This window comes from Pelobates fuscus, chromosome 7, assembly GCF_036172605.1.
Source record: "Pelobates fuscus isolate aPelFus1 chromosome 7, aPelFus1.pri, whole genome shotgun sequence".
Lineage (NCBI taxonomy): Eukaryota > Metazoa > Chordata > Amphibia > Anura > Pelobatidae > Pelobates > Pelobates fuscus.
In genome coordinates, this window is record NC_086323.1 from 19394135 (window position 1) to 19416408 (window position 22274).

Sequence of the window (22274 nt, forward strand, 5' to 3'; positions counted from 1 at the left end):
CAGTCCGATCGAGTGTAGAAGCACAGGGCACATTGTAGACATATATTGAAAATAAACTGAACCCACAGTCTGTGTTATTCAATAAAGTGTTAATTACGGATAATGCAGAGTGGGTTTTAAACTTTAAGGCCAAAATAGCTGAACTGGACATGATTGACTTAAAATGTGACTATTTTGGCCTAAAAACATTCACCTTACATTTCCAGCAATTTACACTTTCGTGAATGATCCCGAGTGTCTTTATTGTACTCAATTAAAAAAAAGAAAAGGAAAAAAAAAAAAACAACCTCTTTTAAACTTTCCCACCCATTCAAATTATACAAGGGCTTCACAAAATAAAATGGGAAATATGGAGGGCGTGGGCAGCTGTCAGTTTTGCAGGATCTTCCATAGACCCAGTTTAGTACTCTCACTATCTCACCAGCAGACATGCAGAAGAATACAGCTGCGATGACCTCTACAGGTAGGTGAAGCCCCTAAAGCATCATGGCAGAGGAAAGATGGCGGCAAGGAGCAAAGCTCACTCTGCCTCGCCGAGAGTACGGTGGGTTCAGAAAGAAGAAAAAGTACTAACTGCCTGCAGCAGAAATTAAAGGAATTCTATAGTGCCAGGAAAACAAAGCAGTTTCCCTGGCACTATAGGCTCCTGCAGTGCCCCCCCCTCCCCCTTAAAACTCATTCAACCACTTACCTGAATCCAGAGCCCATGTCCCTCCGTCCATGGGGAAAAAAATCTGACGCTGGAGGTCTGTTTTGATTCCAGAAGTCCCTCTAGTGGCTGTAGACAGCCACTAGAGGAAGAGTTAACCCTGGCAGGTAATTATTGCAGTTTCTCAGGATCGGCAATAAATACCACTGTAGGGTTATGGGACATTGAAACCCAGACCACTTTAATGAGCTAAAGTGATCTGGATGCCTACAGTGTCCCTTTAATTCTGACAGTATAAGAAATAAATAAGGAGTAAAACAGCAGCTTATAATAAAAGAACAGGAGGAGAGACCGGCACAAAGCTGATCAAGTAATAAAATGAAGAAACTGCTGTCTGACAAGACACCTAAATCAAACACAAAGCAGCAGATTCACCAAAAACAAAGTCTAATGACAGAGCAGAGGGAGAATGTAAGGAGAGGCAGGAAACCGGAGCAGAAAGCAGCACAGATTACAGTGATTTTCATAAGAGAGTAGGTCAGTGATGGGAAAGGTAATAGACTAATTTACTATAATAAATAAAAATCTACACATGAAAAGAAAGAAAATGTAATGTCGAAAATCAATGACAGTGTTCCTTTAAGGTGAGTATATATATATCTATATCACTAACTTCTCCCAGCTTTGGTCACCACAGAAATGCAAAGACCCCCCACGTGACAGTGCAGTTTGTAAGTGAAACTGTCACGACAAACAAGTCATATCAATTAGACAAAGCTAAGAAAACTTTTTTTTTTTTTTTTTTTTTAAACATATCAAAAGCTGCTTTCTTTAGGTTTTCTATTAAAGGACCACTCTAGTGCCAGGAAAGCATACTCGTTTTCCTGGCTCTAGAGTGCCCTGAGGGTGCCCCCACCCTCAGGGACCCCCTCCCGCCCGGCTCTGGAAAGGGGAAAAGGGGTAAAACTTACCTTTTTCCAGCGCTGGGCGGGGAGCTCTCCTCCTCCTCCGTTCCTCCCCGTCGGCTGAATGCGCACGCGCGGCAAGAGCTGCGCGCGCATTCAGCCCGTCACATAGGAAAGCATTCATAATGCATTCCTATGGACGCTTGCGTGCTCTCACTGTGATTTTCACAGTGAGAATCACGCAAGCGCCTCTAGCGGCTGTCAGTGAGACAGCCACTAGAGGAAATAGGGGAAGGCTTAACTAATTGATAAGCATAGCAGTTTCTCTGAAACTGCTATGTTTATAAAAAAATTGGTTAACCCTAGCTGGACCTGGCACCCAGACCACTTCATTAAGCTCCTTTAAACATGATGGGTCAGGAAGGGCAAATAATGTTATATCCAGAGCTCTTTAAAGGGACACTCCAAACTCCTAAAGCACTTTAGTTGTTACTTCCTGGTTGTTTAGTTCAGTTGAGCCAATGCCAAGAAGCAGCAACCGCTGTCCAGAGCACCTGCCTTGCAAATACTTCTCATTGAGCTGCATTGGGAAGTCTGTGATTGGACAGCAATTAAAAAGTCTGGGAGCCTTCAAAGGCAGCAGACAAGATAAAATATTTTTTTAAATTTTTGGGCAGTGGTGCGTCCCTTTAATACAGCTGGTTATAAATTCTCAATTGTGCAACCATCGCTGCAAGTAACAGATGTCGCTGAACTACAGCTCCCATGATTCTCGAGCCATCTATTGCATTCAAATAACTCGAGTTGCAGGCCATGAAAATCTGGGAGGCTAGAGTTTGAGATCCCTGCTTTAATGTGACTGTATTCTCCCATGCATGGCATGTTTTTTTTGTTTTTTATAATCTTGCCATAAGCGAACAATACAAACACCTAAAGACCTTTATCTTGCTCAAGTAATTTATGTGTGAGCAGTGTTTCCCCTTCCCTTTCACAAGCTTTCAATATAAATTGGCTTTTTGGTTTTAAAATAAAAGAAATAACATTGTTACATCTACTTTGCTGTCAATCAGACAACCAAACATGTTACTTCCTGGTTGATTAGCTCAGTGGAACTTAATTCAAGCAGGCAGCAATTGCCCAGAGTACCTTCCTTTCAAAGACTCCTCATTGAGCTGCATTGGGAAAGCTGTAATTGGACAGCTACAGAGAGTCTGGGTTGGGTTAGAATGGGAGGGCTGCAGACAAGAAATGCCACTAATAACAGATGCAACAAGAGGCACTTGTACATTTCCTGAGGTCATCATGTGGATAGAGGAAGTGATCTTCATGTCCTTTACATTTTTGGGTGATATTGCTGGCGATCGGATATATATCTAACTTAATGTAAACTTATCATCTACATGATTTATGGAATCTTAAATGAATTCCAAACTAGGGCTAAATATATAGAATGATGAAACATGGGCCATAATGGAACTTACCGAGAGGAGCCGGTAAATGAAACAAGTCTTCTTCTGCCCATCTCGCCATACCCGGGCCATCGCCTGCTCATCATTAGCTGGATTCCAATCTGGGTCAAACATCACCAGCCTGTTTGCACCAATCAGATTCAATCCACACCCACCAGCTTTACTGCTCAACATGAAGACAAATTCCGGGCTCTAGAAGGAGAGAAAGAAACAAGGAATTTTATGGAAAAATTTAATTATCACAGCTCCAGTCAAAAGAGAATGAAGTACAGGAATATGCAGCGTGCACATGATGTATGCAAGGAACAAACAATGTACTTATAGGACTTTTAAACAAGAGTTTCTATTTGAATTTAAAGAACCCTGCATTTAGCTTGATATGCTATGATACCGCATGTGTTACATGAACATATATGTAGCCATTTCTATTCCTGAGAAATGTGTTACCTTCATCCCATGTACATTTAAGAAACACAATTCTCCTACTCTGCATATTTCTCTTTTCAACATGCACAGTATTGTTTTGATTTTTCAAGTTTGTGATGTTAAGTGATCTGCTCAGAGCAGCCAGAGACAAGTGATTGCTGTGCTAGCTCTTCTAACCCATTACAAATGAATTTCCAATATCCACTTGAGGACTATATTCTGGTACGCGGTGTTATTAGCAGCCTGAAGCAGCCCATGCCCACGACAAAGGGCACTTACCGAAGGGTTATTAAAGCGTTCCACTATCTTTGCCCTCTTCTTTATTGACATGGTCCCATCCAAACGCACATACAGATACCTGACACAATGTGACATGGTTAATCGGTTAAGAAGACAAAAGATCAGCATCTTTTACAGACGTTAGAGTAATACACAAATTATCAAATATTGAATTGCAATATAAAAACATTTTAGTTTTGCTACTTAAAGGGGAACTAAGCACCAAAACAACTTTAGCTTAATTAAGTGGTTTTGGTGTATAGACTTGTGACAAACGCTCCTTTCCATGAACATTTGCCACGAACTCCTGAAGGAGTGTGAAAGCTGGCCTCCAGCCCACAGACTATGGTTTGGGGACCCCATTCGGGAGTTAACCTGCCTGGCCTCCCCCAGCAGCTTTTCCTCGGTGCCCCTGGTTCGGCACTGTCTCTCTCCCGAATTGAACGTTCGCTGTGACAAACGCTCTTTCCCACAAACTTTTGCCATGGACTCCTGGAGGAGCATGGAAGCCAGCCTCCTGCCCGCCCGCCCACCAACTATGGTCCAGGCCTGAGATACCATTCGTGAGTTACCCTGCCCAGCCGCCATTAGCAGATTTCCCTGGTCCGGCACTTTCCCTTCTAACGAATTGAACCAAACGCTAGCTCCCTGGTGGCCGTTCACATGAGCCAAACCCACAAATGGTCCACAGCGCTGGGTCAGGCTCTGCCTCCCCATCTCCTATAGTGTGCCTTTAAGGCTCAATTCTCTGCCATTCAGGAGTGAAAATTGCTTTAGCAACACCTCCCCTGACTGTGACCAACACCGTCTCCCTACACACTTTATGTAAAGAGTTGTAATTTGTTGCCCAGACTGTTAAGTTTCAAATTTCTTCTCTCTCTCTCGTGTGTGTGATTGAAATGTAATTAACAGAGCAGGAGATAACTTTTAAAGTAAACACACAGTGCTGTAAGACCTGATTGAAAACAAGACCAATATATTTATGTAGGCTGTGTGGGTCACAGCCAGGGGACATGTGGTTAGTTAGGGGTGCATAAACAGAAGCAAAGGGACATAATCTATACACCAAAACTGCTCTGTTAATCTATTAAGCTAATGTTGTTTTACTCCGTAGAGGGTCCCTTTAACTGAGATTACAATTATCCTAGATCACCCCCCTCCCCCACCCAAAAAAAAAATAAAAAAGGAAAAGAAAAAACACGGGTAATGGCTGACAAACCTCTATGGGTATTGGGGGTCTAGGACTGGGACACACTGATGCATATTATTGTATGTGTATATTCTAGATGTTTGGTGCAAAATAAGAGAGTTTTGATACTCGCGTAACATATAAGTTAGGGTAAAAACATGCCACCAATGGGGTTTTCTATTAAAACTAAATCAGAGCAATTCCATTTGAATAAAAGGGTACAGATAATACCTTCTAGATCTGCAGAGCTTTTCAAACAAATCCAAAGTTTGAGTATAATTTGACACCAGAACGACTTTATCACTGCTTGTGCTTCTGGTGACGGCAAGGATATAATCTAAAACCAGCATTTTCCCTGGGAAAAAAAAACACATTAATAATACACCCATACCCAGGACACAGAAATAGAGCTTGTAGTTGAACTGTTTGAGAGAGATCACATGATGCAGTCGGTGTGAGTGAGCCCGAGGTAACAAACTGTCCTGTCAAACCTGTAAGGGACACATACTGCTTTCCAGCTAAATATACAAACACGATGAAAGAGAAATCGATCACCGAGTCCGTAATAATTGTGGGGTAATTAGGGCATAACCCAACATAGAAATCAATAAGAAGATTAGTACAGACTATTACCCTTATAAAGTACTAGTCCAACAATGGAATGAGAAGAAAAAAAAAAAAAAAAACATTTATAATTCACAACTTTATTAAATCCCTATAAGGATGACACAAAAAAACAGTGCCAGAAAAAATGTGATAAAGTGAAAAAATGGTAAGTAAAATTGGACAAGCAGATGGATTGTATATAAATAGTCAGAATCTCCTAGGTTGGAAATAGACTAGAAAGCAGGTGAACGTAACCTGATACTATGTTGTAAAATTGCATACAAATTGAGGTGCTGGGGGCTAGGAAAGTCTGATATAGTATCTAATATATAACAATAAATGAAGATAAAATCTAATATACAACAATAAATGAAGATAAAGAATAGCAGACTGATCCAAAGGCAGTGCAATGGATCATAGGCAGAAAATGTAGAGTAAAGAAGGCTCTGTATGGTGTTAATCAGTGACTCTCTTATTAATCAGCTTAACTAATCGTTAAGAAACCATAGAAATTAAAGGAAATTGGAATATATGGGGTAATCCAAAGCAATAAACCCAAGGCTGAGAAACTATAACAGCCGGGAAGCCAACAATTCAATATGAAATTGCCCCTACTATAATAGTGCTGATTGCCAATATATATATATAATATGTAGATGATAGACAAGTATGCAGTCCTAAATCGGTCCGCTCATAAGTAAAGGAACACGTAGTCCCATATAGGATACACCCTGAAGATACAGAGATTAGCCAGTAGTATAGAAAAGATAGAATTTTTTTTGTAAATAACTACTTCAGGGTAACCCCTCAAACTAGATATAGCCAGTGTAAAATAAGCTAAACACTGCTGCTTTAAGGCAGCCTATCATCTACCTAAAATAGCCTATACCAACTAACTTACTACTGCCTCAAAAGAGAAACTGCCTATTTGCCCAGGGAGATCGTTAAGATTTATAGTAATAGCAAGTTGCTTAGGCATGCAAAAGCTGTCCAAGTAATAAAAATGACCAGCTAAATAAATGACAAGACGTTGTGTAACAGAGTTTTCCAGTTGTAAAGATCATAACTGATTGTTATATGAACATTTTTTCCTGTTACAATAAATATTAATAATCTGCAACAACTGCCCTGATTGAAGTGAGGTTTGCTGTACAGGGCTCAGGTCAGGGGGAAGGAAACGAGGTTTGAAAAATAAACCACTGACTTTTTTTCTTGTTCATAAGGAAGAGACAGACACATGTAAAAACAAAACATACCCGATAACTGCGGCTCCAATGATTTGGCGTTGTATCCGGGTGGGAATAAGCTCACAGCCCCCTCAAAGCCTTCCTCCTCCTCTACACACTTATCATAAATCAGGACTGGATCTGTACAGCATAGAATCAACACAGAAACTACAGATTATCGCCAGCGTCTGTGGCAATCACTGCGTTAGCCAGTTTACCTGCTCCTCATTTATCTGCAGCAATCCCTTGAGCACATCCACTTCTTTTCATTCAAAACATATCCCCGCTAAGTAAGGGAAAAGTAGCCATAAATCCTAAGCTTGCTAGTTCAGTTCTCTACAATGAGATATGTGCAGCGAGGCAAATACCCAATAATAATCAGCATAGCCTTCATTTCTAACCACCACAAGAAAAGAAAATATTTATATACACACACACACACACACACACACACACACACAAACTATGATGACATCACATTTCCAAACATTTTAACTCCTCGCTTAAAACGTTTGATGCTAATGTGGTCACTGTATTGCTTCCAGTGACCGTTGGGGTGTGATTTGATAACAAAATGAAGCATCCAGCAATCCCCCTCTCTAGCCATGCTGATAAATCAGAATTTTACATTACCAGTACCAATTTCATCCAACATGGAAGTCAATGACAGGCTGAGAGTGATAGGGTTGTTCTAATTAGCCCAACACTCTCATCCTATCATTGACTTCCATGTTAGGGGGGTGTCTGTGAACTGAGCTATGCTGGTTGTGTTGTTTGGGTTCCTCTATATATACACATGCATCACTAGACTCAAGACATATCCTAAAATGCTGCTCAATATTTGTTAGTGATTTAAATTTTATATCAGAGTAACAGCCTGAACATACGCATTTGCCTCTAATAGTTCAATCATGTCCACGTTCATCGAGCCTAATAGGATACTTACGGTTGCAAAGCTTTTTTAATGAAGTAATTGATGACAACGAGGATACACTCATTTTCCCATTGCTTAGCTCCTCCGCAGGTTTGGCTTGTTTTAAAAAGAGTTTGTAGAGTTCGGATTGCAAGGGTGTTAATCTTGGGAGAAAATAAAACCAAATATATATTTATTAATTGCATGGGCCAGGCATTATAGGAAATGTAGTCCACAGTTAATCTGGACATTTAGTCAATGAAGGACTCTAGTGAAAAGCACACATTCTGCTATAACAAGAGGTTAAAGAGAAAGGGTTGTCTCTAAATCTGCAATGAGGAACTCACATAAAGGATGGAAATTTAATAACACCACATGGAATACACATTTGGGGTTTATAAAATCTATACAAATTTAACATGGAGTCAGAAATGTTTGTTAGACATACAGTATATATAAATAATGGTGTACCATAGCTACAATGAAGATCCATTTTTTAACTAAATGAAGAGGAGGCCATATGGCTTTGCAGTGGATGGCACTAGTCGGATTTTGTTTGTTTCCTGGATTCAAACTGAACAGACTGTTGCGGCCCAGTTTGCACTGTATATTCACTGAGTATCTCAGGAATTTAAAGGCCAGCTCAACATGCAGGAAAAACACAATGTACGAGGCGAGCAGCTGTCGTATATTAAACTCAAACCTCTTTCAGTATTGTGTAATTGACTCTAATCACTAACCTGCAACATATCACTTGCTCGATCTTCACCGGCAGGTACTTTGAGAGGATGTCTGAGGTTCTTCTAATCAGACATCTGCAATAAGAAAACAAAAAGGCATGTACAAAGGCAGAACTATCTCCAGGAGCAATTTGTCAAACCATCAAATCTACCTTTCCTGGTGGGATTTTCTTGCCCAACACCTAGTCAGGAAGCAGAGATCTTTGAGCCAGTAAACAAAGACCTGCAGAGTGCACCCCCAAGTGCAAACTAATACAAAACATTTTCTATCATGTGTGGAGGCACAGTATGCAGAACCTAGCCATATTATAACGTTAGCACTTCCCCAGCCAACATACAATCAATTCGCTGCAGCCTGGCAGAGAGTAGGTTTGTAGGAAGAATGCCAGGGTGGTGTTAAAATGGTTCCCTAGGGAAATCCTTTCTGCCAAACTTCCCCTGCTATCGCAAAGACCGAGGCCTTTTATATTATTAGGCACCTGAAGGAGTTGTAGGTTAATATTGCGTTGGAGTGGACGGTAAATACACCCTTTAGGGGGGGACATAAGTTCCACCTCCTGAAGACTATGCACCATATTGCACAAACAAAACCACAAACCTGTTTACAATGCTGATCAGCTCCTTGAGCTTCTCTTCTCCTTTCTGTCTATCTGCCACACTCGCATCGGCATCTCTGCCCTTCAATATAGGGATTTCAAAGCGTTTTTTAAATTCTTGGGCTGTACCTGTGTAAAACGGGTGAACAGAGAGTAAGACCATTCAAACACAAGACAAAAAGAAACAGACAAGACCACCAGTTACAACACAAAGCTACACATTAAACAAAAAAAATGGCCACTGAGTTTTCTTTTAATATTTTGCAGTATAAGGCTTTTGCTGGCAATTCATGGCACCTTTTGTTTCATCATCAATATTATTCTAAGACACCTTCGCTCTGCCTGCGCTGCCATTTTGTGTAATCTTGGGTTGAAATCAGCCACTAGGCAACCCATGATCACCGTCACCTGCAGCATGTTCACAGACTAGGGCAGAGCCATGCAGCTTTTATTTTACACAAGTTTATTAAAGGGACACTATATTCCCCAGAACAACTACTGCTTATTGTATTTGTTCTGGTCAGTAGAATCATTACCTTCAGGCTTTTTGCTGTAAGCATGGTCTTTTCAGAGAAAATGCAGTGTTTACTTTACAGCCTAGTGATAACTCCACTGGCGGCTCCTCAGATGGCTAGTAGAGTTGCTTCCTGGGGCAGTGCTGCACAGTGTGACCAACATTCAGTGTCTCCACCCTCGGCATGGAGACACTGAACTCATAGAGATGCATTGATTTGATGCATCTCTATGAGGAGAAGCTGATTGGCCAGGGCTGTGTTTGACTTATGCTGGCTCTGCCCCTGATCTGCCTCTTTGTCAGTCTCAGCCAATCCTGTGGGAAATCATTGTGATTGGCTTTTGTTCAACACCTCTGATATCAGTCAAGCAGGCAGACCGGGGCAGAGTCAGCAGCAGACTAGGATAAAGGTAAGATTTTGCTATATGTAGGGGGAACCAGGTGGGTTCACACCATAGGGTCAGGAATACATGTTTTGTTTGCTTAAGAATCTTTTATATTTAAAATGTGTACGTTTATTTTTCTAGTATTGATCCTTTGCATGACTATATTAAAATAATGAGAGACAATACGGTGCCCCTTGCCATCTGATCTTTCAGACTTTTTTTGTCTTAAATGAACATTGCAGATACATAACGCACTTCAGCTTGCTTGGAAATTTCTACTGAAATCTGCACTTTGTGTAAAGTGCAAAAAAAAAAAAAGTGGACCCCCTCTTCATACACACAGCACTTCAGCTTGCTATACTGCTTTGGTCTGAAGCGTTCTTTTAAGGTCTGCCTTTAGCTTTCTATTACCCCCAAGAACTTACAAGGTTTCTAGGAAAGAAATGAACCGATAAAATGAATGAATGGAACCATGAGACAGTAAATCGTTCTGAGACAAGTGACCTCTAGAAGAATGATCAGTCACCTAGAATGCCAGCATTGACAAAGTGCACCAGGCTGAAGTACTCGAGAAGGTCGTTTTGAATGGGTGTGCCAGAGATGAGGACTCGGCGCACAGTATTCAGACTGTTTAGGGCTTGGTAGGTTTGATTCTCAGAATTCTTCAATCTGTGGCCCTGCAAAATATTTTAAGAAAATCAGTGCTTTTTAAGAAAAGTAATTCAGATGATAGATTCCCTTCTCCCCTCCCTCCTCCCCCCCAATATTATCGAATTGTGAGTGTAAGAATTTTTGTCATGGCTTGTTTTAAACATGTAAAAAAGTTATTTCTTCAAATTTCAGTCTAAGCACCAAAACCGCTTTATCTTACTTTGGTGAACAAATCCTGCCCATTTGTTGTAGCAATAATTACATTTGGCCATAAACATGCCTCTAGTGGATGACCGACTGACACTCACAAGAGGTACTTCCTCACTGTAAACTTTCAATGATTATCTTCACATTCTGTGTTATTCAGCGCTGTGAATGCTTCTCTAGCATTGGACAAGCTGAATAACTGCTACCCCCCCCCACCCCCCAGTGTTTCTCTTTGAGAAGCCTTGGACTAGCTGAATGACTACTGCACACGCCCAGTGTTTCTCTATGAGAAGCATCAGACTAGCTGAATGATTGCTGCACACAACCAGTGTTTCTCTATGAGAAGCATCAGACTAGCTGAATGACTACTGCACACGCCCAGTGTTTCTCTATGAGAAGCATCGGACTAGCTGAATGATTGCTGCACACAACCAGTGTTTCTCTATGAGAAGCATCGGACTAGCTGAATGACTGGTGCACACGCCCAGTGTTTCTCTATGAGAAGCATCAGACTAGCTGAATGATTACTGCACACGCCCAGTGTTTCTCTATGAGAAGCATCGGACTAGCTGAATGATTGCTGCACACAACCAGTGTTTCTCTATGAGAAGCATCGGACTAGCTGAATGACTGGTGCACACGCCCAGTGTTTCTCTATGAGAAGCATCGGACTAGCTGAATGAGTGCTGCACACAACCAGTGTTTCTCTATGAGAAGCATCGGACTAGCTGAATGACTGGTGCACACGCCCAGTGTTTCTCTATGAGAAGAATCAGACTAGCTGAATTACTGTTGCACACGCCCAGTGTTTCCCTATGAGAAGCAGCAGACTAGCTGAATGACTGGTGCACACGCCCAGTGTTTCTCTATGAGAAGCATCGGACTAGCTGAATGATTGCTGCACACGCCCAGTGTTTCTCTATGAGAAGCATCGGACTAGCTGAATGAGTGCTGCACACAACCAGTGTTTCTCTATGAGAAGCAGACTAGCTGAATGATTCCTGCACACAACCAGTGTTTCTCTATGAGAAGCATCGGACTAGCTGAATGACTGGTGCACACGCCCAGTGTTTCTCTATGAGAAGCATCGGACTAGCTGAATGACTGGTGCACACGCCCAGTGTTTCTCTATGAGAAGCATCAGACTAGCTGAATGACTGGTGCACACGCCCAGTGTTTCTCTATGAGAAGCATCGGACTAGCTGAATGACTGGTGCACACGCCCAGTGTTTCTCTATGAGAAGCATCAGACTAGCTGAATTACTGTTGCACACGCCCAGTGTTTCTCTATGAGAAGCATCGGACTAGCTGAATGACTGGTGCACACGCCCAGTGTTTCTCTATGAGAAGCATCGGACTAGCTGAATGATTGCTGCACACAACCAGTGTTTCTCTATGAGAAGCATCAGACTAGCTGAATGACTGCTGCACACGCCCAGTGTTTCTCTATGAGAAGCATCGGGCTAGCTGAATGATTGCTGCACACAACCAGTGTTTCTCTATGAGAAGCATCAGACTAGCTGAATGACTGGTGCACACGCCCAGTGTTTCTCTATGAGAAGCATCGGACTAGCTGAATGACTGCTGCACACGCCCAGTGTTTCTCTATGAGAAGCATCGGGCTAGCTGAATGATTGCTGCACACGCCCAGTGTTTCTCTATGAGAAGCATCGGACTAGCTGAATGATTGCTGCACACAACCAGTGTTTCTCTATGAGAAGCATCGGACTAGCTGAATGATTGCTGCACACAACCAGTGTTTCTCTATGAGAAGCATCGGACTAGCTGAATGAGTGCTGCACACAACCAGTGTTTCTCTATGAGAAGCATCGGACTAGCTGAATGACTGGTGCACACGCCCAGTGTTTCTCTATGAGAAGCATCAGACTAGCTGAATTACTGTTGCACACGCCCAGTGTTTCTCTATGAGAAGCATCGGACTAGCTGAATGATTGCTGCACACAACCAGTGTTTCTCTATGAGAAGCATCAGACTAGCTGAATGACTGCTGCACACGCCCAGTGTTTCTCTATGAGAAGCATCGGACTAGCTGAATGACTGGTGCACACGCCCAGTGTTTCTCTATGAGAAGCATCGGACTAGCTGAATGACTGGTGCACACGCCCAGTGTTAACCTATGAGAATCAGTGGACTTAACCAGAGATCGTCAGGATGGATTATCTCAAAAGATGTCTGTCTTGAACTGTCAATTATTATCGCTTATTGATAGTCAGGTGTTTTATTATTATTCAAGGGGGAGGAGGGTGGGTAGGGAGAAGGGGGGACAACTTGTTATGTAAAAGTAAGGAATACTAACATTCAAAAGAAATAAATATTTTGCATTTGTAATTTGTTCAGTAGGGAAGTTTTTTCTGTCCCTTTGTAAGACCGTATCCTTAATCAAGAACTGGCACTTCCTCAATATTATATATATATGTATTTGTGAGGTGTTAAAAGTAAATGTAGAAATCTGCACCCTGGAATTGGACACCTTCATCTGAGCTCCCGGTCAGTCATTGATATAAGTTCTGACGTTTACACCTGGCAGCGAGCATAGCGATAGCACACAGAGGATTCTAAAGTAATTTGTAAAAATTTTAATACAAATCCTAAAATAACACTCCAAGCACCAAAACTACAGATATCACCCCCGCCCCCATATAAATAATCAAACTTCTTACTGATGGTGTGACTTTTTACTGCTAGGAGCTTCCATTAGCTTTATCTAACCCCTGCACTGCTGACTTAGTTCAGGCAGACACAGTAGGAGTAGAGTGGTAGGAAGCAGCACATGGTAGAGTCCAGGTAAGACGGCAAATTGTGAACGAACGGTTTGACTAATTGTTTTGGCTGGTGCCTCCACATTCCTGGCAACATAGTCACTACGGCGCTCTGTAGTGGTTATGGTTCTTGGAGTGTTCCCTTAAAGAAAATGCAGCACCCAATACAGAAAAAGGTAAACACAAGGTTATAGGTGTAATGGGGTGTATTTGCCATATCTCTTCCTATTGCTGAAATGGATAAGTTGTGATCTACGTCATATTGGGGAGTGAAGTAGAGAAAGGCGTTAAAAAACAAACAAAAAACAATACAATAAATATTGCTTGTAAACACTTTCACACCAATGTATATCAACATAACACACATCATGAAATCAACAAATATTTAAGTTATGAAAAGGGAAAATACAACCACGTCTGAAAGCAATCATTTTATTCATTTTTGAACGCACAAAGAAGAATCCGAGATTTATGTGAATATTTATATTCACATCTAATGCACCTGCTCTACAATGCATGTAATTAAAAATATAATGTGGATTAGAGCTGCGCTTCCCGTGACGGAGAAAGCTGGAGACTTGGGGTTGGGGTGTTATGAAACTGCTTCACAAACTGAATACTGGTATAAATGGAGCTAGTCTTAGAATCATCACTAAGGTACTGTTATTGACCTACCGGAACACCAGCTTCAGTGCTGTAACATGACCCCAAGCCACATCTTCATGAATAAATGTCAAATGAAGCATTAACTGAGTGCCAACCTTGCCATGCGCTGGGCACACCACAATGGCATTCACATAATCCGAGTGTCAAGAACACATGCGGCCTCTCACACATACTTTAAGGTTTTCCATTTTCCAAAGTTCTCAAATAAATCCCATCACATAACTCCTGAAGTTTCTTCAATGCTCTACGATTAAAATATCTGTACCATCAGGGGCGGAGCTTGACAGCCAAGCTGAGTGGTCGCACCTCAGCAGAGCTCCTGTCTAAATAGCCTGAAAAACTAGCAAAATCGCTGCAAAACCTGCAAATTCAATGCCTTTACAACCCAGACACTGGGGCTTAATATCTAGACAATGCATAACCGAGCCTGGGACCACAAAATGCAACCGATTCCAGGGGATGGACCTGAGGCCTACCTGCGGCCTACTCAGGAAGCATGGGGGAGACGGCCGATCCCTCAGCCGACTGCAGCCTGTAACAAAGGAGGTCTCCCCGGAACACTCTCTCCCCCCCCACTGCCGGTGAGGGATATCCCGGCAACCAGAGCATGTGGATCAGGACGGAGAAACCGAGCTCAGCCACCTTGCACCGCCGGACCGCCGACTCATGACATGGCGGAGACCACGTGGATCTCAGCATCCAAGCCCAGCTTGCCTCCACTGGCAATTTTTGGGCCAAACTCATCAGCTGCAGAGACAGCTGATGACACAAGTCCCACCGGCATTAGCCACAAAGGACATTACACAGCAGCCTGCAGCTCCGGTGCGGAACCCGAGAAAGATCGAGACAGCAGGGAGTGAGAGGCGGAAGAAACGCCGAAAGTCCCAGCGCCCGACTCTTAGACTGCTGGTGAGTTGCCCAAAGCCTCAACGGAGAAGATCTCCAGGGCTGCCCCATCACCACCCCTCTCACCCGCAAAAAGTCCTCTCTAAGAACCGGCCTAGCACACTCAGGCAGGTTCAGTCTCAGAACAGCAACCCTCCGGGTCTAAAGGCACACACAGGACTCCCAAACACTCACCACTCGAAGCCACCAGGAAACCTAGAGGCAGCACGGAGCCAACTCACTGCCCAACGAACGGGAGTGTTTGGTCCACTCGCTCCCCGAGAGGCGGCAAAACATATAGCTGTGACATACCCCTGGCAGGTGTTGGCTGACCGGGACATTTGACAACACAGATGAGTCATTAACCCTATGCCTCATAAAGTCCCTACCTGCTACTAAGGACATTTTCTTGTTCCCCTGAGAAATATAGTGTTACTCCCATGCTCATATGCTATGCTCTGCAACTCACACGCTAACCCACTGCAATACTCTTGTATGCCTATCGACTAACAACACTAGTATAAACATGTGCCAAACTTTTAACAAAGCACAACCTCTACACACTCTATAGGGCTATGTATAATAACAATGTTCAGCCTGCATAACACTCCATAGCCTCAATAGACTTCGCATGCTCCTACATTCCTGTATTAACCCATAAAAATGTGCAAAGTTAATAGGACACATAACTGTTTCTCCAAGTCTATGTCTAAGTCTTTAATTTGCTATCACTACTAAGCTTACGATATTATCTTATTTACATAACTACTTAAAAAAAAAAAAAGTGCAATGTCATTAATGCCATGTGATTAAGACTGTATGCAAACTTGACTGTACCAGCTATTGTGGCAGTACAAATTCGCCTGTTACCCTTATGCACAAACAAAAATAAAGAATTTAAAAAAAAAAATATCTGTACCATCAAGTTGCAGGATATGCAGTCAGATTCACTAAACGATATTTTCGGTATTTGTGTGGCCTGTGTCTGGGGAATGTGGACATTACTGCACAAAAATATTTACATCTATAACAATGAATGTGATGTGTTAAAAAGAGTAAGAAAAGGGGGGGCGTGGCTTGGCTGCCGACCGAGATGGCCGTGTAGCACAGGAGCTCCGCTTAATCCACAACGAATAAAGCACTTACCAAAGGCAACGAGGCCCAGACAGTAGCCCTGCAAAGCAGCAGGATGCCAGGCTCCTACTCCGGCAACAAACCAGCCAGGAAAAAAAAGGACGACGGCAGAGAAACCCCTAAAACCGTCGCCGAAATGCTGACGGCGCCACGAGGCACACAGGCCGGACAAGATGGCCGACAACAGAGCCCGCGGGGAAATCAGCATCCTGAGACCGGAACGGGAGAGGAAAGTCCCGAAATCACAGCAGGAGGAACATCACACATACTGGCCAAATTAACAGAGGTGAGCAACTACCTGGCTGCAGAAATTTCCAACTGCACAAAAGAAGTGAAGGCAGAGATTCAGGCGCTGGGCTGCAGAACAGCAGACCTAGAAACCAGAATGGAACAGGTCACCCAGGCACATAACAAGGTAGTAGCACACTCCAAAACCATGGAGAGACAACTAACCGACCTCGCACTCACCATAGACGACCTGGCTAACCGGTCCAGGCGTAATAATGTCCGGCTCAGAGGCCTTCCGGAGTCCCCCACTGAAGGGAATCTGGTAGCCGCAATGGAGCACTATTTTAAACACCTCATCCCAGACATACCCGAAGAACAATGGACGATAGACCGCGCACACAGGGCGCTACGAGCCCGCAGGTCAGCAAACCAGCCTCCTAGGGACATTATAATTAAATTCCATTACTACCGGACAAAGGAGGCGGTGATGCAGTATGCCAGGAACAACGAATTATCGTACAAAGACGCAGTGATAACCGTCTATCAAGACCTCTCCCCTACCACTTTACAGCGTAGAAGAGCATGGAGGCCCCTCACCACGCTGCTGCGGGACAGGGACATAAAATACACATGGGGACATCCGTTTAAGCTGGTGGCGTTCAAGGACGGCACGACACACACCCTGATACCGGGCGCTGATCCTCAGAAGTTCCTCCGGGACATGCGGGTGGACCCACCGCGAGACTTCACCTTGCAGCAGGAACCCATACCCGAGCTGGACACCTTGGCCACAGAATGGAGAACCGTGGGAGACACAGAGGGACGCTGAGCTAAAAACCCCTGAGAGGGGAACCAAGAGACCTCTATGAACTCACATGTCAAGCGAACTGGGACTGGGGAATTAGCAGAACCACACGGGCTTAAGCCATGTCAAGGGGACAGGGGGCATGGAGGAGGGAAAAACAAAAAACTCAAAGCTATTGCCCACGGGCCTAAAAAATACCCAAAGGCGTGGCGGAACCGACGGACACCCGACTCATGGTGTCCCGGTTCCCCCAAACAACTCCCTCAGCCAATACAGAAGGAGACAAACACTTAGGGACGACAACTAGTAGACAAAGAAGGAATACAGGGGACAGGTCTCTACACGCACACTACACACAACACAACATTCAAGGGCTTACTACAGCTAGGCTTCACCCCCTACGAATCAGATCGCACAAAACAGGAATTAGCGCCCAGGGCGGACGCTGAACTAAGAGAAAGGGATGGGATTGACGGGAAGCTGAGATCCCTAGGAGCGAATAGAAAGGGACAGGGAAGAGAGGCTTGGGATGACGGGGGAGGGAGGGGCATGGTAAAGGGCAATATTATTAAGGGGCTATACCAGGGACCTCGTAAAGAGGCACGGTGGATCGGAGACAAACCCGACCCTGTAAGGAACACACATTGATGGCCTACAGGGGGGGGACACGTCCCCGTCCGAATCTGGCAAAAAAGTAAGACTAGATTAAAAAAACAATATTATAATGTTTATACCGGTTATGAAATGTTTGAATTGTTACTCATTATGTTTTTATTTTCTTCTTCCAACACGAGTGAGACCGCTACCCAGACCACAAAAGAGAGGACGACAACAAAGACTCCGGAGAGAGAACCCTACGGACCCCTGACAGGTATGGGCCCAACTCTCCGCACAGACACGCCACCCGCCAGACTAGTCACCCCATGGCACTAAAAATACTATCGATTAATGCTAGGGGACTCAATACGCCCATCAAGCGCAGGACCCTCCTACGCGACCTAAAAACTAAAAAGGTCGACATAGCCCTAATTCAGGAGACCCATATTCCTAGGGCCGCTCCGGTCAAATTAGGTGACCACACATACACAGTCACCCATGAGGCGAGAGCGCTGCGCAAGCAAGCGGGCGTTGCCATACTCCTCCACAAACACTGCCCTTTTACCCTACTACATAAGCAAACGGACCCGGCGGGCAGATTCATAGTGCTTTCGGGAACGTACCATAACACTAAACTACACCTGGTAAATGTATACGCACCCAACGAACCCGACCAAGACTTCTGGAACACCATAGAATCACTACTACTCACCTTACAGGGGGGTATCCTAGCGGTAGGAGGCGACATGAATGCGGTTCCCTGCCCAGCCCTTGATCGCACCACCAAACCAGGAACACAGAGATCCCAGGGCAGAGGGGGACAGGATAAAATCTTCCACTCCTTCATCCAACACACTGGCTTACTAGACGCATGGAGGCTACAACACCCAGATACATCAGACTACACATTCCACTCAGCCCCACACAACACTTACTCTAGGATAGACAATATACTCCTCAACGGAGCGGGAATGGCCAAACTCATCCAATCAGAAATAAACACCATCACATGGTCGGACCACGCAGACATAACAGTCACACTAGGAAACTTGCAACACCACACTACCTGGACGTGGAAACTCAACACTAGCTTACTAGCCGACGAAGACATTCTCAACGCAACAAGAAAAACAATCACCGACTACTTTAACGCTAATGACACAGAAGACATAAACCCGACCACACTATGGGCAGCCCACAAATCAGTGTTAAGGGGACACCTCATACAAGCAGCTACACATAAAAAACGTGCAAAAACAAAACGCATACTGGAGCTACAGGCAACACTGAGGAAAACCGCCCAACAACACAAACAAAACCCCACCGCCACCTTATATAACCAATTACAAAACATTAGACATCTCATTAGGGAACAAACCCTAGCAGAAATAACCCGCTCCGTACTCTGGTCTAAAAGGCTATTCTACGAAAAGGCGAATAAAATGGACACCATGCTAGCACGCACACTTAGACCCAGACAGGAACGTAAACACATCACCAAAATACGCAACTCAGCAAACCAAATAGACAACACACCGAAAGCTATCAACGAAACGTTTACAGAATACTTTAAGGCATTATACAACCACACGCCTAGAGAGGGGGAAGAACAAGCCCAATACCTAAGCCGCATCACCGAATTCCTAGCACACACACGCTTACCCAAAGTAACGACAGGGGACGCCACCGAGTTAAGTGAACCAATCACACAGGAAGAGGTGGGGGCAGCAATCTCCAATCTTCAAAGTAATAAGGCACCAGGACCAGATGGGTACGATATGTCGTATTACAAAAAATGCAGCACAGAGTTACTGCCACACCTCACCAAACTGTTTAACCACTTCCTACAGGGAGGCACCCCGGACCGGGACATGGCCATAGCAAACATAGTTTTACTACCCAAACCCGATAAGGACGCGACCTTAGCCACAAATTACAGGCCTATCTCCCTAATAAATTCGGACCTAAAAATTTTTGCTAAAATCCTGGCACACAGAATGGCTCCATTACTACCCAAGTTAATTCACCCGGATCAGGTAGGCTTCATACCGGGACGCCAGCTGTACGAAAACACCCGCCGGGGGGTAGACCTGCTGTGGCACATGGCAGACACACGAGCACCATCACTGGCCCTCTCGCTGGACGCAGAGAAGGCCTTTGATAGAGTGCAATGGCCCTTCATGCTGCAACTGCTCCACACACTAGGCTTCCCTGACCCCTTCATCACAGCAATACGAGCACTATACACAAACACACAGGCTCAAACCATAGTGGCGGGAGCACCCAGGATACCCTTTGACGTAGGAAACGGAACAAGGCAGGGATGTCCATTATCCCCAATGTTATTCGCTCTTGTCCTAGAGCCATTCCTACACGCAGTCCGAAACGACCCAAATATTACAGGGGTACAACTTGGGAACGAACAATTTAAGATAGCAGCGTACGCAGACGACGTACTCCTCACACTTACGAACCCAAGCCACTCACTGACTCACCTGGCGGGACTACTACAAACATACGGGGACGTGTCCGGCTACAAGATCAACCTCACCAAATCCGTAGCACTGCCTTTTCACATAGCCGACCAAGACATACAACTGATTAGACACATACACAAAATCAAAATTAACACGGAAGCTCTCACGTACCTAGGAGTGAAGTTAACGGCAGACACCAACACATTATTTAAACTAAACTATACGCCCCTATTCTCAAAAATAAAATCCGACCTGGAAAATTGGACGGAAAAACCCATATCCTGGCTAGGCCGCCTACATTCAATAAAAATGAATATCTTACCCAGACTAATGTTCCTGTTTCAAGCGCTCCCAATTAACGTAACCAAAAATGACTTAAAGGACATACAGAGGGCAGCAGACGGGTTCATATGGCAGCGGAAAAGACCTAGGATAGCCAGAGCCACAATGTACAACCCAAAATGGAGGGGGGGGCTGGGCCTGCCACACCTCCACCACTACTATGTAGCGGCACAGATAGCCCAAATAGCATATTGGCACTGCCCCATAGACCAACGTAGATGGGTGGACATTGAAGCACTGATGACAGGTGCGGACCTACCACAGTTTCACATTTGGACGCCAAGGGAACACAGAGCGCTCCTAAGGACCAGGTGTCCGGCCATTCTAAACTCCATTAGCATATGGGACCGATTCACACAAAAATACAAAATAGCGGATATCCCCTCACCAATGACACCCGTGCTGCGCAATAGGGCATTCCCCCCAGGGATAAGGGCACAAGACTTCAAAGGAATAGAAGCAACGGGCTTACAGAGATATACTCACCTTTACGCGGACGACCGCATAGTCTCATATGAGCACTTACAATCCCTCGCCCCGCTACAAACCCGCGACTTCTTTAGGTACATACAGCTGCGAGATTTCGCACAAACGCAAGAGGTTAAAACAGCCGCGGCGAAACCCCTAACCTTTTTCGAACAAATATGTCTAAAAGAAAAAATGCCAGAGAAACTAATCTCGCGGCTATATAGCCACATATGCACGACATCAGGAATATGGGGTGCGCAAACCTACACGGATAGATGGGAGGAGGACTTGGGGGAAACATTGGAGGGAACAGACTGGCAGGACATATGGGAGGCAAACGCAAAGGTGTCCATCTGCACAACACTACAAGAACAAGCTTACAAAATAATGTTACGGTGGCATACCACCCCAGTGAAACAATATCATATGAAACTGAGCCCTACAGACACATGCTGGCGACTGTGCGGAGAGAAGGGCACATACATCCATATGTGGTGGCAATGCCCAAAGATACAGGAATACTGGGGAAAGATAGTAGACTTATGCTCACAAATTTTAGAACGACGACTGACGCTAGACCCATGGGCCTGCCTCCTCTCGAGACCCACAGAGGGGCTCCACAAACATGACCAAAAACTTCTAAATATGCTCTACCTAGCCGCTCGAAGAGCGATAGCGCAACATTGGATAAACCCAGACACACCCCCACTCACCCTGGTCAAAGCAAAAATTAGGGACAACTACCTAATGGATAAGATGACAGCTCAGGTGAGAAATACCACCAACACATTCCGGAAAGTCTGGGCCACATGGGAACAATACGACATCTAAAACAAATAGAAATGACAGATCAGGGACGGCGAAATCTCACTTGTGTAATGGAACTATTTCGTTTTATTTAAGTTAATTTTCATATGGTTTAATATGTATTGAACTGTTACAACATATGTAAAAAGAGTCAAAAGGAAAACGCTGACAGACACTGTAGCAAACGACACCTTAATAGGCCTCTGCGCAGGCCACAGGCTACGGAACCAAAAAAGGCACCAACATCGCTATGATGCGTGCAATCATACCTACCGCTTAAATACAAAACAGGCTTCTGCGCAAGCCACACATGTCTTTTTGAATCTGCT

General features: G+C 44.2%; 1 protein-coding gene across 1 annotated transcript in view; it reads right to left on the reverse strand.

Moving 5' to 3' along the window:
* The window catches only part of RAD54L (RAD54 like), a 41974-nt gene that overhangs the window by 1776 nt on the left and 17924 nt on the right, over positions 1-22274 (reverse strand). Inside the window, exons 9-16 of the mRNA XM_063427185.1 lie at positions 10425-10575; positions 9001-9127; positions 8403-8477; positions 7696-7826; positions 6780-6890; positions 5149-5272; positions 3729-3807; positions 3036-3215 (exon numbers count right to left, since the gene is read on the reverse strand). Coding sequence (XP_063283255.1) covers positions 3036-3215; positions 3729-3807; positions 5149-5272; positions 6780-6890; positions 7696-7826; positions 8403-8477; positions 9001-9127; positions 10425-10575 — 978 coding nt within the window. The remainder of the gene's footprint in view (positions 1-3035; positions 3216-3728; positions 3808-5148; positions 5273-6779; positions 6891-7695; positions 7827-8402; positions 8478-9000; positions 9128-10424; positions 10576-22274) is intronic.